The 19,578-nt window shown below is 37.5% G+C and overlaps 1 protein-coding gene across 2 annotated transcripts in view; it reads left to right on the forward strand.

The window, feature by feature from the left end:
• Positions 1-17,089, forward strand: part of HGF (hepatocyte growth factor) — a 1,211,563-nt gene extending 1,194,474 nt beyond the window's left edge. For both annotated transcript variants that reach the window (XM_044088269.1, XM_044088268.1), the window contains exons 17-18: positions 7,019-7,161; positions 15,640-17,089. In XM_044088269.1, coding sequence (XP_043944204.1) covers positions 7,019-7,161; positions 15,640-15,867 — 371 coding nt within the window. In that variant the 3' untranslated portion in view covers positions 15,868-17,089. The remainder of the gene's footprint in view (positions 1-7,018; positions 7,162-15,639) is intronic.
• The last annotated feature ends 2,489 nt before the right edge of the window (positions 17,090-19,578 follow it).

Below are 19,578 nucleotides of genomic sequence, written 5' to 3' on the forward strand. Positions count from 1 at the left end.
GAGCTGAGAGCTGCAGGAGAACAAAACTTTAATGCTGCTTATGCTGAATCTGCTTGCATTGTTAATAGCACAACAGGTAGTGCACTTGCTTTTGCTGCAGAAGGCTGTGGGTTCTACTCCCACAGTAGATAGATGCATTGCTGATACTGTACTGTGTTGTAAAGTGGGTGGATGCTGCAGTCCTTTTTGACAAAGATACCTAGAGTAGTAACTATGAACCTGTTATCAGTTTGCCATACAGTCCCTATTGCAATATTACTAGCTTATCATTTTTTTTAATACATACAACATAGGCAATTTATTCCTCAAGGGCAACAGGCACTTTATTTGTAGATGAATGAACAATGACATATAAAGTTGTTTGCTAGCAGCAACCCCTTTATTGTTACAGATTTCTTTAATATGGAATTATTTAGATGACTTTTACTACTTCAGAGATTGTGCATATTTACTGATACTGGTGGACTGTAGAAGGTTGAGTAGACTTTTATGATGGAAATGTTCTGAATTGGGTAGTTTTGTCATTGGTGCATGCATTTTGTTTCATTGTTTACTGGAAAAATGTTCAAAACAATAAATTTAAAATGCCGTCTAACAACTGTACTGTATTGTACAAGGAATATAATTTACTACAGTCAGGAAGGTGTATCAAAGAGCACATGTATTTTTCATGTGCAAGGGGCCTATTATTTGAAAACAGCCCACAGTTAATCTGTATCTGCCACTGGCAAAATGTCTTTTCTTTGAATGTGGGTTTCAATGCTGTTTCATTGAATGTGAGTTTCAAGGGCAGGGAAGTTTTAATGCTAAGCCTGTTTTCTTTGTGAGACTGCATTGCTTTGTTTAGCAGATGTCTTAGTGTTTGTGCTGTAAAATGCAAAATAAAACTTTCAAATGAAATCCAAATCATCATAGACGTAAAGCAGTATGCACATTAGTGTTTATGGTAAATGGAGTGAAATAGCCAAGTAATGGATCATTGGAATGGCTGCAGGGGGGAGGGCTCCATTCGACCATGATTTTGTGAGGGGGAAGGGTGGCAAACTCAGATAGCCCCAGCTGAACTATACCTCCCAACTGTCCAGATTTTCACAGAATGAATAGATTTTTGCTTCTTATTTTTGGTTTGTTCCTCATAAAATTTGGTTTTCTGGAAAATCATTTAGGAACCTGGTTCAAGGCTCCTGAGAGCACCCCAGCACTACCAGGTTATAACTCATACCATGCTTTTCACCCCAAAACTCGGACCAAAGCACAAAAGGAGGGGGAGTATCTATATTCATCAAAGATACCTAAACCTCCAGGTTAGTGGCACTGCACGAAGCATCGGAAACCATCCATGTGCAACTAACAACGGGCAAAACTGCCTTTCAGTTTGTAGCCTGCTACAGATCACCCTCCCTTTCACAGGAACCCCACTTGGCATTCCTGAGAACACTGGAGAATATGAAGGTCTCTCCAAACACTATGTTATTGGGTGACTTCAACTACCCAAACATTGACTGGGAAAACTACTCAAGCCCAAACACCTTCGCCCAATGGTTCCTTGAATTTATAAACTCTAACACGATGGAACAACTGGTCCCCACTCCCACAAGAGGGAACAACATATTGGACCTGGTCATCACCAACATGGGGACTCTATGTTCCACACCAGAGGTAAACCCCTCATTGGTAAGATCAGACCATAAACTAATTTCCCTGGACATCCATATCCCGTCCCCACCCCCAGCCAAGGAAATCACTGTAAAGAATTTCTCAAAAGCTAACTTCACACTTCTCAAGACTGAGGTGGAATCCTTCAAAGCCCCCGGGCCAGAGGATAATACAGACCAATCCACAGAATCCTTTACAATTGCATTCTGTGAGCACCTGCAGGAATGCATGGATCGTGCTATCCCAAATAAAACTAAGACTCACTCCTCCAAAAACAGGAGACCTGTCTGGTGGACCCCGGCCATAAATAAGCTATACAACAGAAGGAGGAAGCTACTACATGACAGAGCAGAATCCCAAAATGGGAAGGCATCTCTGATCAGTATTAGCAAGAAACTAAGAGCCCTCATAAAATCATCAAAGGCCAGTTTCGAAAGAAAACTTGCTCTAGACACTAAAGATAATCACAAGGCCTTCTTTAGTTATGTCAGGAATATGGGTGGAAACTCCCAGATATGCTCTGAATTGTTGCATAACGGTACAAAATATACCAAACCTACAGACATAGCCAACATCCTGGCAGACAGATTCAGTGCTAACTTCCCCCCCCCTTCCCCCTCAAAGGAGCAAATGCCTATCCCACCTGAATGTAACCTCCCTGACATCACAGATGCACAGGTGAAAACTGCCCTCTCCAAAGCAAAAAACACAGCATCTATGGGACTGGACGGTGTCCCAGGCTGTGTCTTACATAAGCTCCAAAAAGAACTGAACTCTCACATTAAGTCACTGTTCAAACTTAGCCTTACTACAGGATATGTACCCAAAGAATGGTGTACAGCTACAGTGGTCCCACTCCACAAAGGTGGCGCGACAACGGACCCCGGGAACTATTGCCCCATAAGCCTAACTAGTCTGGTCTGTAAAGCTATGGAGCGTATTATCATGGAACTCATAAACAAAGACATTGGGAGCCTCCAGACACTGGACCCTACCCAATTTGGCTTTGTTAAGGGCAGATCATGCCTCTTAAACCTAGTTGATTTCTTTGAAACAGTTACCAAAGCCATAGATGAGGGCAAGGAAGTCCACACAGCCTACCTGGACCTCGCAAAAGCCTTCAACACAATACCCCACTCGGGCATCATAAATAAGCTTATCAGCTTAAATGTCAACCCCTATATCACAAGATGGGTTGCAAACTGGCTCAGGGATAGAACCCACATGGTCAGAATCGCAGGTGCCACGTCCGAATCCAAACCAGTTACAAGTGGCATCCCACAAGGCTCAGTTCTGGGACCTCTCTTATTCAGTATATACTTCTTTGAGGTTCAGCTAACATGGGGGGACTATGGCTGACAAAGTTCGCAGATGACTGCAAACTGGGAGCCATAATCGACTCTCCAGCTGACACAAGCATCCTCCAAAAGGGTCTCACAGAGACGGATGCTTGGTGCCAGAACCACGGCCTCAAGCTAAACGCTAAAAAGTGTGTAGTCATCCCCTTTGGGAAAAACAAAGTGCTCACAAATTACCACATAGGTGGTAATCCATTAAGTACGGAAGAAGTAATTAGAGATTTGGGGACCAACGTAGATAGTAATCTCTCCTTTGATAATCACGTTGCCAAAGTGGTTAGAAAGACCTTCTATATAGCCCACCTTATCACGAAAGGGTTCGCATCTAGATCAAGAGAGGTCACTGTGCCCCTTTACTCATCACTCATCAGGCCCATAATTGAATACAATGCCCCTTTTGGGATGTACCTTACCCGACATCTGCAGCAACTGGAGAGACCCCAAAAGTACCTCACCAAGAGGATCATGGGCTATAAACAGATGTCCTTTGCAGCTAGACTAAAGAAACTCCAGCTCTACTCAGTTGCTTACCGCCTACTCAGAGGCGATCTATGCCTGAAGTACAAAGCCATGTCTAACCCAGAATTAATGGACATGCTCCACCTCAAAAAATCCAAATCCCTTAGAGCTACACGGTCCAGGGACTTAAACCTCAGCACAAAAATAAATAGGACATGTTGGAGGGACAGATTCATTTCCCAGAGGCTCCCCTCTCTCTGGAATAAAATACCAATTCATGTTAGACATAGCCCCTTGCTGACCCTCTTCAAGCGGAATCTGGACACGTGGATGGGAAATCGCAAATTCACCCCTGGGATCTCTTCTGTGTCCCTGCTCGACAGAGGCATGGTAAACTAATCTTAAAGGGCTACCTTCTGTGACCTACTATACAGAGGCATAGTAGGCTAATCTAATAGGGAGGCGAAAGCCAAATAGACTCAGGCTAGGCTTATAAATGCCCTAGGGCAGATAGCCTAGTATCTACCTATGAACCTATGAACCTATGAATTAAGTCACTATATAATGACACACTGAGTTTCAGACTTCATAACCTTCAGAAAAATGCATGTGAAAGTAAGACCTGTTATTCTATCAACTGTCTCAGTTTATACAAGAGCAATTTTTAGTACTGTTTATATGTTCCCCCAATATATTTGACCTTGTCCAGATTTATTGCAGTAACAGGTTGAGAGGTACATGCAAATAAATTGCTTTATAGAATTAGGCATATCCAAACCTCTCAACTGTCCCCAAATTTGGCTCAATATGTTGCTCTTCCCCTAATAATCCCTTCACAAAATAGCAATTTTGGAAGAAAACATGGAGGATTTACAATTAAGAAATAACTATAATAGTCAGAGTTATAGATTACTTTTATTTCAGAAATGCATGTAGATTCTTTTATTTTGTCAGCTGCTCAAGTTAGCAGTACTAATATTAAAAAAGTGTCCCTTCTTTGACAGGTTCCCAGCTGTATTGTGTGGCTATTTTATATTTTTGCATCACATTTTTCATAAAATTGTGTTTTTGGCAAATTAGTGGACATCATTAAAGACTGAAGTTAGAAAATAATGAGACATTTGAGTTTCAGATTTCATATCCTTCAGAAAATTCATACTAATACAAGACCTACTATTCTATTATCTTTCTAAGTTTATAAGAGCAATATTTAAAAATTGTCCTTATTTTTGGGCCTTTGTCCCACTTCTATGTATGGCTTTGTCCAGATTTCTTGCACTGAGGTTGAGAGGTATGACAAATGTGTCAGGGCCATCACAGTCAGCCAGAGACATTTCAAATTGTGACATACTTGTTGCACCCCACTCCCCCATGTAGTGACTCTGGATGTGTCCAAGCAAGGCAAGGAGCAGTTATGCAGTGTAAATTTGCAGGGTGTAAATGTGCAGGGTATCCCCCCATCCAAGGTAGACACAAGTACTACAGCGGCTTTTCATCTGTTCTTGATTTTGCAGAATGGTCTGGTTTCTGTCATATTTTTGTACTGTTGATTTATGCTTATTATTCAGAAAGTGCCTGTTGCTCTGTGTTTTAAGTAGCAATGCTTTAATGACCATCAGGTAAGCTTATCTGAGAGCATAACATGCAAGTATGCTTTAATAAGCATACTGTTAAAGAATTGCCAACATTGAAAGCTTGTCTGTTGTTGCCATGCAGAGAATACTTAACTAGATAATGTATAAGCGTTGGGTATTGAAATGCATATGACAGTATTTGTAATAAAGGACAGGATTACATTATTTTAAGAATCTCATTACACTTGTTGGAGACTTCCAGTGATCTCTGAGGGCTTTACCCGTAAACTAAACAGAATGCCATTCATGTGTGGTCCATAACCTGTACAGTAATCCTTTAAGCAATGTATCTTGAGCTTGTTTCTTGTTTGCTTTTCATTTTTTACTTTGATCATGTTTTCCCCATGAAACAAGTAGATTGTTGTCAGGCAGCAGGTCTTTTTTGGATAAGAAACATTTTTACAAGTGAGGGCATCACAGAAATTGTTACTTTCAGCATGTTACTTGGTACTTTAATAAAGCTGAATATAAATTATAATTAGAACTACAGTGCAAGGAGAAGTGGTTTGAGTTGAGTTCTGCTTGTTTTTCTTATACTTGATTTTGACTGGCATTCCAGTAATGTATTTAAAAAGTAATTTATTTTTCCATGCCTCACAACCTTTTTGTTTCCATCTAGATATTCAGTAAGCTATCATGCAGCCAATGCACGGAAATATTTTTATTATTTTATACTTCATTTGTCTTGATTGGACTCTCATAATGAGGGTTTGGCACCCAGGGCAGCATATTTAATTAAAGTTAGTTTTTGTGGTTTTGAGCATAGCTCCTCCCCTTTCTAGTTGGCCTCACCCCTTCCCATTGACCCCACCCATTCAGCTATCTCCTGCAGCCCCCCTTTGATTTGAAGTCACCAGCCGCCACTGCTTAGGTCCTTAGAAATGTTGTAAAGTATCTCAGTATAAGCCAAAGAAGTCTCTGTTTCAGTAAGGGTGACAAATGACCTAAACTCATAAGCTGGCTTACCACTTAGATCTACTCCCACTTAACCTCCTGATAGGAGTTTCTGAGGTGACTGATATAATGATACAGTCAAAAGCCTTCTCTCCAGTCTTCATATGTAGTACTCTAGGCAGAAAAGCATAATTTTCTTGCCGAAAATGTATCCTATGTCGCCCATTTTTTTTTTCAGTTTTCAGGTGACCCTGACGTATTTCAAATAACTATATGACCTGAGCAGTTATTCTATAGTCAGGGTACATTTTTTCTGGTATTTCTGTGCATGATGACCTTCTGGAAATTAGAACTGCCACTTAGCAGTGGACAGTTAAGCTATCCATAAAAGGGATTCTGCATATTTACCCAGCTTTAAAGAACCCATTTTCTCTTTCAGTTCTTAATTTTATGTTTGACAGGCCTGCCCATCCTCCATTTGAAACTCATTGGAATAGCACCTCTGAAGTTTATTTTTTTCAAAACACTTTTCTTAGTGGCCATCACCTCTGATGGAAGGATCTCAGAAATGCAGGCCATAATATATGGGAACACAACACGTGGATTGGCACAGATGCATAGAAATGTGATGAAGTAGATATGAGTTAGTAAGAGAAGAGTAGCTGAGAATAAGCAAAATGTGGTGATTGGATACATCTAATAGAAGACAACTGATATCCCTCCAGTAGTTGGTCTGAAATGTATATAAATTTAATCTGTTGGATTGCTACATATCATTGTGACCACTCAGAATTTTTTTCACTGAATTCATAACAAAACAACTACAAGCACAAAACAAATTACTGAATTGCTCCCATAATAATGTGTGACAAAGAATTATCACATCAGAGCAGAATAACTAAATAAAATGCATAAACTCAAACAGTTAGGCAGTATACTTCATGGAAGCTTATGCTTAAATTGCAGATATTCACAGTTATGGTTACTATCTATTTATTTCCCCTCATATTGTTTTAGCTCCAGGATCTGATGGGCTTCTTAAAGTGGCACACCTTCCCATTGTTGGAAATGAGAGGTGCAATGAATACCATGGTGGAAAAATAACAGTTAAAGAATCTGAAATTTGTGCTGGAGGTGACAAGGCTGTTGGAGCATGTGAGGTAAAGTAACATTTTCTATGAAGAAGCTATTAAACGCTACAAGCTGCTACACAATTATTTCAGGAATGCAGTTTTTTATTTTATATATTCTATGTTGTCAAAACTTCGGATATAACTCGTAACACTCATTTCTGGTTCATAGGTGCATAGGTGTATACACAGCTAATGACCACTAGGGTCCTTGCAGGCCTAGATGTGCAACCTAACCCAGTTTTGTCCCAGAATACCTTGGATGCCTGTATGTTGAGGTATGTTAGTAAAGAGGTAGCTAAGTGTTATGTGGGGGCTATGTTATTTAGGTATTAATTTGCTTACTGTCAACCTCTGTCCATTAGAGACAGGGAGGACAGAACAGGGGTGAATCTGCAATTTCCTATCCAGTGATGAAGATTTCTTTTGAATAGAGTCAGTGATAAACTCTGCTTCATGTAGATGGGGAGCTTATTCCGTAGCATGGGGATCATTTGAGACACATATCAGTCCTTCCAGCAGGTTCTATTTATGTTACTGGCAAAGTTAAAGTCCTAGAATCTTATGTTTCTGGTGCTGTTTGTCTTGTGGATGTGCAAGAAATCCATCAGAGCTGGATCTGAGGATGCGTTATATGCTAGGCATAGATCTCCTTTCAGTAACCTGTAAAAGACTGAGTACAGAGACAGGCCCTTAATGCGATATGTGTAGGACAGGGTATTTATGCCCTTGATTCTCCTGGTGATGTACTTTTGAGGGCATTCCAACTGTTGTAAGTGCCTGTTTAAGAACATGACAGAGGAGGCATTGCACTCAGTGATGGGTCTGATAAGGGTTAAGTGTGGTACTAGTACTTCTTTGGACCTGTATGCCATACCCTTGTTTAGGAGTTCGGCAACATAGAATGATTTTTTTTTTTTTTTATTATCTTGGTTACGTCTTGTTTGAGTGTCAGATTACTGTCTACATATGTTCTCAGATCCCTAACTATTGGGTTAACAGGGTTGTTTTATTGTGGAAGTAATTAGCTTGGGTGGATGATTTTCCAAAGGATACTATGATGCATTTATTTGTATTGAGTTTTAATGCATGGCTTTGGCACCAGTGATTTTTTTGTGTTAGACCCTCTTGCAGGATGGTGGCATCATGAGGGAATCTATGATAGTTCCCAATTTACAGTCATCTTTGAAACTGTTAAGCCAGAGGCCTTTGACATTAGCCTTGACTTCTGAGAAGTAGCTGGCAAACAGAAGCAGGCCCAACATGGATCTCAGGGGTACTCCACTGGTGACTGGTCTCTTGGTGGAGGTGGTCTTACAGATCCTGACATCTTGGGTTCTATCTGTGAGCCAACTGGCAATCCAGTGAGTTAGGTAGAGATTTATGCCTAGTTCTGAATGTCTGTCAACAATACCTGAGTGGGGTATTGTCCTGAACACCTTGGCCAGGTCAAAGTTGGTACAATGCGCCATTTTTCTCTCATCTATAGCCATGATGACCCTTTCAAAGAAGTCTACCAGTTTAAGTAGGCAAGACCTTAGCTTAGCAAAGTGAAACTGGGATATGTTGAGTGTCTGTAATTTGCCAATATCCTTTTTGATCATTTACAGTATAATTTGTTCCATGGCTTTGCATATTAGACTTCTCAGACTGATGGGTCTGTAGTTTCTTGGGTCAGTTGATGGCCCACCCTTATGAAGAGGGTCTATGTTACGACATTGAATGATAAAAAGAGCGAACGCTCTCTTATCGAACACAAAGTCAAAAGCACTGAATGCTGAACACACGGAACAGAAATATTTTTCCCAGGGAAAAAAATTGCTGGGCTGGTTTCGAGACTTTGCCATTTCCTCCACTGTGGTGCGATTTCGGAGTTGGTATATTCAAGTGTGTTTGGATTTCTTTTTTTTTTTTTTTTTTTACAGATCAGCGATTTTTTTTCCCCTGGAAAAAAAATCGCTGTTCCTTGTGTTCAACATTTACTGCTTTCAGTTTTTATTGTTCGATAAAAGAGCATTCGCTCTTTTTATCATTCAACATTGTGCTATAGACCCTGTGAAAAAGGGATGATGGTTGCAACCCTCCATTCACTTGGCATGTAACATTTTCTGAGGCTATATTTGATGATGCCCTTTAGTGGTTCTGCTAGGTCATGTTTTAGGCTATTTAGGAGGCAAATGGGAATAATGTTGGGACCCATTGAAGCAGTATTTTTGGCCTTAGCAAACACTTCCAGGACCCGCTTCCTGTTGATAGTTGGGGGGATATGTGGCTTTAAACCAAATCTCGATAACAGCACAGATGTCTACATTTTCCAGAGTGAATAGAGCTTGTAGGTTATGGAGTTTCTTGTTTGGCCTCTTAACATTGAGCAATAACTCCTTAAGGTTACGTTGAGTTTTTTTTGTTTTTGCTATCTTAGTAGTTTTGTCATTTTGACATTGCCTAAAAAGGATCTAAGGGGATGGATAAAGTTTTAGCCAATATTCACGTGTAGACTGTCCTTTTGCAAAGCAAAGTGGTCTGTTAACCATGTACTTCCCTGATGATAAATGTTGGCTTTCCCCTGGAGTGACACCAAAAACTAAGACAATTATTAAAATCAATCATTTTCTGTTCATACCAGCATCAATCATTGGTAAAGCTAGAATGCTGATCAGTGCAAGGAACATACCTGTCACATACTCAGAGAGATTCATAATGACTCTTTTGATATAGTCCAGTGAGGTACTCCTTAGGTCATTTACACCCACATTGACTACGATAGAATCATATTGGTACCTATGGTGCAGTGGTAAGTACATGCATGATACTGTGGATCCTAGCTCCAGATAAGCAACTAACCACTATTTTCTCCTTGCCTGGAGAGAGAATGATCTGTGTGTCATACAAAAGACTCTCCTATGACAAGACTGCTAGGTAAAGTGTCTTCTTGCCTTATGGGCTTTGATCTTGGGAGATCATTTGGTGTAGGCTTATGTGTGTTGGGTATTGCTTTTGGTGTGTGTTTTAGTGATTGCTGAGGCTAGGTGTTGCAATGTGACAATTTAGGAAGTCTTTGAGGTTTGAAGAGGTTTCTTTTAAGTACCTCAACATAAGAAGGTCTGTGTGTGTGGTGAGCAGTATGTGTGAAGGATGTAGTGTGTGTGTTCTTGTCAACTTTGTTTGTAAGTGATATTTTTGCCTCCAAGTCAGCTATGTATGTACCTGTCTTGCATACTATGTTACTTTCTTAAAGGATTAAAAGGTTGTCTGAGTACATGAGACAATTGTTGCATTGTCTCAGTATGCCCCTATCTATTAAGATGGCCACAAAGTCATTAGGAGATTGCAAATGTATGTTTTCAGCACCTGTATTAGAGTTGGGCTGTTATGGTTTAGGGTCATGGTTTTATATGAGTCGCCTGAGTGGTTTCTAGGGTGAAGTCTGGATGTTAGACAGTGCTATGATTCTAGTTTTGTTTAGCATTCTAACTAGCTGCCCTAAGCTTAGCTCCCTGCAAAGCCTTTCTGTGTTATGGGTTATATAAGTACTAGATTTATAGGTTTGCTACTATACAGAGCACTGCTAACTGCCAATGAGACATGAACAGCTCAGCAAAAATGTGCCTAATTTATAGCAGACAGAGAAAAGCTGAAAACTAACTCTTGTGCCCTCTGCCAAACAAATAACTACACTTTGAACTCCATGGAGTTTCTCCCAACTCAGAGAAACTAGGTAAACACCTTCAGCCACAAGATGAATGATGCTGGAACTTCTTAATGTAAAAGCATAGCAAAGGTAGCTCTCAAGTGCAAGTCAACACCCAAATAAGTTCCTAAAAAGCCTTTGGCGGATGAAATAATTTCACTTTAAGCTACCCCATCTGTTTCCCTCCTTGGACTGACCAGGCAACTTTACTACTCCCACTAGAATAGCAGTCTCAGTCTTCTTAATACAATAACACACTTTGGTTAGCCAAAAGTGAAAAGGTACCAGCTAGCTACAACAAGTAATTGTCACTTAAAGCCCCGTCATGTGTTTCCAAGTCAGACAGACTAAGCTACTACCTTTCTACTCCCACTAAAATTGCAGTCCCAGCCTTCTTAATGTAAAAACACACTTCAGTTAGCCAAAAGTAAAAAGGTATCAGAAGCAAATCAAATAACTAGGTATAACAAATAATTCTCACTTTAAGCCTCCCTGTGTGTTTCCCAACTTTGACTGTCCAGGCTACGTTACTACTGCCACTAGAACAGCAGTCCTAGTCTTCTTAATGTAAAAACACACTTTGGTTAGCCAAAAGGTAATGTGCAGAGATATAAAATATGGGTATATGCTCTGATTTTGAAATTAGTGGCTTACAGTATATTTAGTTATTCTGACTCATGTCTAACCCATTATACTCCATAATATATATCTCCCTCATCAGTACTATGACACAGTGCAAGTTATATGGCTACACTTTGAATAGGAGGTCATAATGTTAACAAGATCATTCCATTCTTCATCAGTTCAGCCTTAAGAGAACTGATTCATTTGCATGGAATGTGCATTACTTCAGTAAAAATTACAACAAAAAGTGTTGTTTCTAAAAGAAATACAGTATATTGCTAGGAACATCTAGATATAGCATATCATTCAACAGCAGTTAACTGTTACACAAACCAATGTTCACCCATTTTAGACTCAAGAGCAGAAACAGGGCACACATGGCATTACTCAGTTTCTAATGAAGAGTTCATAAAACAGCAGTTTCCTTTATTTACATTTACACAAACAGTTCAGAATAGATCTAACAGCCCAATGCTTATTGCAATGAAAGCTTTTAAACAACAGCCAAAGCACTGTCTAGTCAAAACGTACAAAAAACAGCAGCTCACTTGTTTTCCGTAATTTTACACAAATAGTTCATAGAGGGTATAACAGTCTCAGCATAGCTCAATACATGCTTTTAAACAGACAAAACATAGGCTAGTCAAACTGCATGGTCTTACTTTGCAGGCAATCTCCGAATGCATGATTAACAGAATGCCTGTTCTGAATATTGTTAAAACCCTTTAAAATTTCCAGAATAAAGACAGTGAAGTAGAACCAGCATTGCCAGTAATGGCTCAAGAAATACAATGATGTTTTTCCAGCTTGCCTTAATACAACTCAATAGCTCACAGTCTGCTCTCTCTCTCTCTCTCAGCAGTCCTGGTTTCATTACTTGCTTGCACTCTCTACATGGCTATTAAAGGGGAAATCCCCTTCTATGATTAGAAGGAACAACCTTATTGTATGCATTCAATTCTGTCATGTTCTCCTCACCTCCATCTCAGAACCTTCGAAAAAGTAGGGAAACGAAAGAGGCGATACATGCAAATGGAATGTAATTTCAAGTGTTAAGAAGAGAAAGGAAGGGAATGAGTGCAGGCAGGAATATGAGGAAACTAAAAAATGGTCTAGAAAGGTAGCAGTGGCAAATCTAAGGAAACATCTACCAGAAAAAATAAAGGGAATGGTGAAATGGTATTCCGATGCATGGGAAAAGAAAGAAAGCCAAAAGAGCTGCAAATCTTGGTCAGAAAGAGTATAGTGAAAAGGCAGAAATTTTCAAAGATGTCTCCACGTCTATCATTACAAAACAGAAGGAAAGAAGAGAGCCTGCATCATAGAGGTGAAGGGGGAAAAGGAGTTGGGTACCCTACAGTCACATCCCATTGGAGGTTAAAGTAAGGAAAAGTGAAGAGTTAAGGAAAGGCAGAGTACAGTATCCTAACAGTTTACCCTTTTGATCCAAAAGACCCTGATGGGTATATTTACTTATCCCATGACAAAGTATGCAACACAGTAGAAACCTAAGTGCCAGTGAAGACCAAACTAAGTAGTGTAATGGAAAACTATGTGCCCGTGAATATTATACAAGTAAACCACTGACTTAGGCTTGCAGCTCTCTTGAACGATGCTTAACTTTTTTGTGTACTTTGGTATGATAAATGGCTTACAAACGCTAATTTACCAGATATTTTTTGCTGGTCTTTAATAAACACTGCATTTATCAAGTGATTTTTTTTTTCAGTTAAGTAGGTGGAAGTGTTTGTTTCCAGGCTTTCCTTGTACATAATCTAACTTTATGGAATCCTGTACGACCAATAGGAGATTATTATTTAGAAAACTCATTTTCAAAAATATTGTAAGCTACTTCGGGCTTAAATTTCTTAGTATATTGTCATAATTTATGAGCTCAGGAATGTGCAATGCAAAATCATACAATATAGAGATAAAGTACTTCTCTGGCAGCGAATAACACTTTCACTTGTCATTATCCCATTCATTAACAGTAAGTCAGACTAAAGAAAGCACTTAGGATACACACACACACACACACACACACACACACACACACACACACACACACACACACACCAAAAAAATACAGTGATAGAACAAGAAAAAGTATGTGAGAAGTATTTTTAGATTAGAATTATCATGTGTCTGTCAAGCACACTGATGTGAAGACATGTACCTGTAATGTGTTCAGACAGAGACAACCCAAGGAAAATGCACAGTGAGCTACAGATACAACCAGCTACTTTGCCAAAAATTTATATATTTACTGTTAAGGCAGTACATCATGGGAAAAATGTAATTTATGTGGGACTTGCTCAGCTTTGCAGTGTTTCATCAGGCTGTACCATGTTTCCTTATAAAGCTTTCTCTCAAAAATTGCTTGCAGTCTCATCTTACAACAAACACAATGATTGCTTGAGGCATCTTGTGCCATTTTTGGAGGTTCCTCCCCTTTGCAGTGTAACTGTAGACTTAGTAATATATTAATTTGGAGGATATGGGAATAAACTCCTTTTTGAACAGTATAATATTTCCACATGGTTGCAATTGCTGAAGTTATTTTCAGGTGATTTACTATTAAACATACTCGTAAAATTTGGTCATGAGGGTGAAATATGGACACACTCGGGAAAATGCCAGTATAGGCCACACTCTTTGCCATTAATTATTGCTATTGTACCATTTTTGTTGTTATCATTAATTGAAAAGATTGTTAATATATGAAACTTCATGAATATTCATGATAAATGTTAGTGTTTTTTAACATTCCCTTTAATTGGAACATTTTGTTTTAATTATGTGTCTTGCTGTGGTAGGTGTTAGGACTATAATCAACTCTTTCATTTTTCCTGTTGCTTTTGAGACTGGTTGAAGTATAGATATTTTGTTTTAAATAATAGGCAAGGCTAATAGCATGTGTTGACTTGCTAGATCACATCAACATTTAAATGTATGCTACATATTGTGCACTATTGCTTTATGCATTTTTACCTCAAGCTGCTGCTGTTGTAAGGCATTTTTTGTTCTACAGAGTGTGCTGTAATATTTGACATTGCAGGGTTTTTTTTTTAAACAACTTTATTAATTTTAATGTATAATCAAATTGAACTTACTAAATTTTTACATATTGTTAATTAAATATACATAAATGTTTAACAGTCACAACATACTAAAGTATTTACAGACATCCACTTTTATGAGCATCATTAACAAATATACATATTAATATTTCATGAGACAGCAGATTATTTTTCTAACAACTCCTGCAACTCCTGCTTCTAGCATGAAGTTATGACAGTTTGCTCACAACTAAAACACTTGCATTCTATTCAGACTGATGTGTCTGTGCTATGAATGCTTTACTTATGGAATAACACAATTAGCTATCTAAAAACATTGCTTTTAGGAAACCGTCTGCAGCTTGCATTAAGAAAGATATATTTGGTTTAACTGCAAAAGTAATGCAGAGTTAGTTTCTGTAGTTTCACAGTTAAGTCAATGCAGCTTAAGTAATAAAGCTTCACTGTACATTGAATTATAATTGTTTTTTATAGATGAAGAGTTGTTCAGATGATAGTCAACCATTTGTTGAATGGTTGCAGCATAAACATGGAGGCTGGAGCAGGTTATATGGACAGGTGGGGCTTTCATCTGTCCAAAGTGAAAATATGTTAGAAAGCATATAGTTTTTCCAGCAGCTGTAAAGTCTTCACTTATATATGGGTGTGACTAATTTTTTAATTCCATTTCTGTTTTATTGACGCTGCTGAATTCAGTCTTTGAGCATGAAGTTGGTAAAATGCATAATCTGCATCTAGAAGTATGAAGCATTATGTTCCAGAAATTATTACATCTAATAGGCAGATTAGGAAGCTGTTTCCAGTTATTTCTCAACTACAAATAAAGGGTCAATAATGTGTTCTAGTTTTTAATTATTTGAGTTATATTAAAGATAATATCACATATAGTTCAGTCATGTTTATCACTGCACATAGTTCTTTTTTATCTAAAGCCAAGATAATTTTACAAATAGTTTCTGACTGCTTTACGAGTAACCTTTGACAAAAAGGAATATTTTAGTTTCATGACAGGAATGTCTTAGCTATTTTTTTTAACCTGCTGCTATTACCTGCAATGTTAATTGCTATTTAAAGAAAAATTAATCATCTGTATATTCAAATTTTATGTCGTAGAGAGATTATGGAGGTCCTTTGGTATGTGAGCATTCAGAAAACAAGTTAGTGCAAGGAGTGATCATTCCTGGACGTGGCTGTGCAATTCGGAACCGTCCTGGGATTTTTGTCCGAGTTGCTTATTATACAGACTGGATTTACAAAGTTTTACTGACTTTCAAGACATGGGAAATGCAGCAAGAGTCATCAGACAGATTTAAAACTCATGATTCTGGAAATTTTAAATAACTGTTTCATCTTATTAGACACTGACTTTTGTTTCCAGCTATGGTTCATTTCATTTTTGCAACAGTGTTGTCTTTAACCAAATGACAGAGATTGGAGAAATATTTCCTGAAGATACTTGAAGGAACCTAGTATTCTATGCTAATGTGTTGTAGCTAACTGAAAATCGTTCTTTAAAATATAAGAACAGGAGAAAATAATATTATTCCCACTTCCTGAAGTGCAAAGTGCCTTCTATATTATAAATCAAGCTTTTACATTTTTTTACTGCCCCCTTCTATAATCCTCTCAGCTAATATAAAAAAATGAAAGAAAAATAAGAAAGAAAAAAACTACCATCAGTGATTCTTGGCTTTCTTCCTCAGAAAATGTAAAAAAAAATAACTGTAAAAACTCATATCATAAATGATGATTTAAACTCTGCTGTGCTATAAAGACATTACATTTTCAAAAATGTATTTATCATCTTTGCCGTTAATTTTATTCTGTTACAGTTCACAAGGAGCATATTTTTGAAAAGAAAAGGGTTAACTCTCTTGCAGTTGTCATTTAATTTTTATTATAACTTTACTCCACAGTAGTTCACAGTGAATGCTGTAAAGTTGTACTAAAATGTTTTATTTCACAAAGCTTGAGTGTCTACAAAAGTACAAAAGCCCAGGCGAGATAAAGACAACCCAAGATGCTGAGGGCATCCAGAAATGTATTCTGATATGCTGAAACCAGATGTATTGCATGCAGCTAGTATTAAGAAATATCATAAGAAGCTAGTGTTAAATATATATCTGTTTTCCAGAGACTTTCCATATCACTGCTGCATGTCTGGTATATTCAAGGGCTGAATTCCCAAGTGAAGAAACAAAAACTATGAATTTATTTAAATAATGAATGTTTTATAAAATCATGTTTCATTTGAAGCTTTGACAAGACAGTCAAGAATTTTCAGAAGTGTAGGATTCCATCATTATCTCTTGATAATAACAGAAAGAGTATCTACATGAGCATCAGACACCAAGCTCATGTTTACTTTGGTGGGAAAGATGCAAGTTTAATAGGTGTGGAATTTTAACCATTCGGTTCATCCCTCTCCACTGAAACTTACTTCAACATATCGTTGTTTTCATCTACAGCAATTTTCTAAGATGTTTATGTATAAAGAGTTTTTGGGAAACCTTTCCCAAGCAAACATAATATACTCCAAGGTTATGAAATTGACTATATATGGGAGTACATTCACTTTCAGCACAGTTTGACATATCTTTTTTTTTTTTTTTTTGAGAGGGAGGAAAGAATTTGCTTAACTGTCTGTCAATCATTTGCTGTGTGTCCTTCAACATTACTTATTTTCTGCAGATTTTTTATATTGTTGAATATCAGTATTTTTCTCTGACACACTGAATGCAATCCTCATAATATTATAATTCTGCACAAAACCCAGTCTAAATTTGAATCAACCTTTTAAGAAAAAGTATGTAAACTCGTTTATTTTCAACACAACGTAAATTGTGCCAACAAAACTGAATATTTGTTTTGGTTTGTTATTTGGTTTGATACTTATTTCTGGCCAGATTTAACTTTATTTGTAATTCTAAGATTTGTAATATGATTTGCTTTGGTCCACAAAGCTTTTTGCACAATTTGCAACACAGAAACTTTTCAAATCTTGAAATATATATCTCTAGGAGTAAATTAAACAATATTACTATAATGCTAACGAACATTAGTTCAGCATACAGTATTGCTCTGATACTATTTCTTTATTCAAGAGGCTATGGTGCAACTGAGAATGGCTGCTGCAGAAATAACACAAATCAGTTCATTTAAGTTTACTATATGTTCATCGTTGACAGTTTCATATGGAATACTTGTAATGAAGTCACTGACAGAATAGTATTAAGATATTTAATCTTATTCAGTATAACCATAGGCAAAGGGGTGTGGCTTTTATGACACAAGTTTACCAACTTCCTTTTATCACATCATATGTTAAACATTTCAATACAATGGACAACTCACATACTTAAGGGAAAGTTAGCACTTCAGTTTGTTAACAGAAGAGTCAAACAACACAGTATTCATATGTTGTCAGACAAAAGAAGTATCCAATATCTGTTATGCAAAATAAGTCACTGATTTTTAATTCATGAATACATGTTTCTTCATGTTGCAGTAGAAGTTGTGCTGTACTCACAGCTATCTAAAGCAGTGAGTTAAGTATAAGGTCATATTATTTTAATTATGTTATGATTTTTCAGTTTTGTCTCTTCAGAACCATAGTCTTTAGAAATACTGATAAACTGTAGTATACAAATGTCCAATAATTTTCCTATGTATTAAAAAGTATATATTTACTTTATGTATATTAAATATGTTCTCTTCTGTTGAGCAGAAGATAGTTGTTACTTTCTTAGCATTCAGTTTTACCTTGTCGTAGAAACATTTTATTTTTTATTATTGCCTAGAGGTGTATATTTGGAATTAGCCTACAGTTGCAGACATTCAATAGTTATACCTCAAACATGCTCTTCTGTTTTCTTAATGTTAACTTCCAGAACTGCTACCCAGTACAGGTATGTTTTTTTCTTTGTTTTTTTTTTTTTTTTTATGTTATAAATGGGTGGCACTGAGAAGCAGTGTAAATATGGGATTAACATATTTTTTGCTGTACATTTATTCGTGGGAATATATTGCTGTTTGGTACCAATGGTACCAGGTGAATTTGCCTTACAAACTGTGAGGTCTCCTATCATAATGCTACTTGTCTGATATTTAAAACTCAAATTAGGAGTATACTCAGTAGAAAAAAATGCTTTTCCTTTTAGAATGGTTACTCTGTACTACTGACACATTTCCATATGCATTCATTAAAGTACTACAAAACAAAACAATGATTTCATCCCAAAGAGAAGCAATTATTCATTAGGAATACATCTCATCTTAAAATAATTTACTTGAGATGAATGAAAATGTTTATTGAAGCCAAGAGAAGAAACTCAACCGTATTAATTATTGGAACCACATTTTTGTCACTTTAATGTACTGAGACCGACTGGATGCAGAATACATTCTGTTCGGTGTTGAATCTGCTGAAAAACTGGACATCAACAAAAGTAACACATTTACAAAGAAGTACGTCTTCTGTTATTTTCTTGTCTTCTCTTAGCAAAGACTATACAAATTCCCTTATTTGTTCCATGATTAGGAAACACAGTTCTAAAAATGAATGTCATTGTTCTTTATGCTATTTTAATTTGTATCTGTATTTGCAGTACTTCTGCCTTTAGGACTTTGTCCACAAATGAGGAGATGTGGTGTGAGGAGTGCTGCATGGCCCATACTTGTCAAGGCATGATCCTGTAATCCCCTCATCTCAGAATTAAAATATATTAGCTCCATTTTTACCCTGAAGAGACCCTGGGATCCAGCTCTGTAGCACAAGAGGATAAAGCCCTGACTGAGACCTAGATGATTTAGGGTTAATTATGACCTTAGCAATGGGTGGAAATGAGCAGTTAGCACCAGCCACCCATTCTTGGGAGGGGAAGTAACATGGTCTACTGTATTACTATCACCCAGCATAGGCTATGTGCTACAGCATGGTGTCAATAAGGAACACCCATCAGCCAGAACACTCCTGCCCAGCACCTGGGATTAGGCACATGCATGGTAGTGCGTATTCACCACAGGGCAAACATTGTGGGGAACCAACTCATT

The sequence above is a fragment of the Protopterus annectens genome, chromosome 11.part0, assembly GCF_019279795.1.
Source record: "Protopterus annectens isolate FY-2018-M chromosome 11.part0, PAN1.0, whole genome shotgun sequence".
NCBI lineage: Eukaryota > Metazoa > Chordata > Ceratodontiformes > Protopteridae > Protopterus > Protopterus annectens.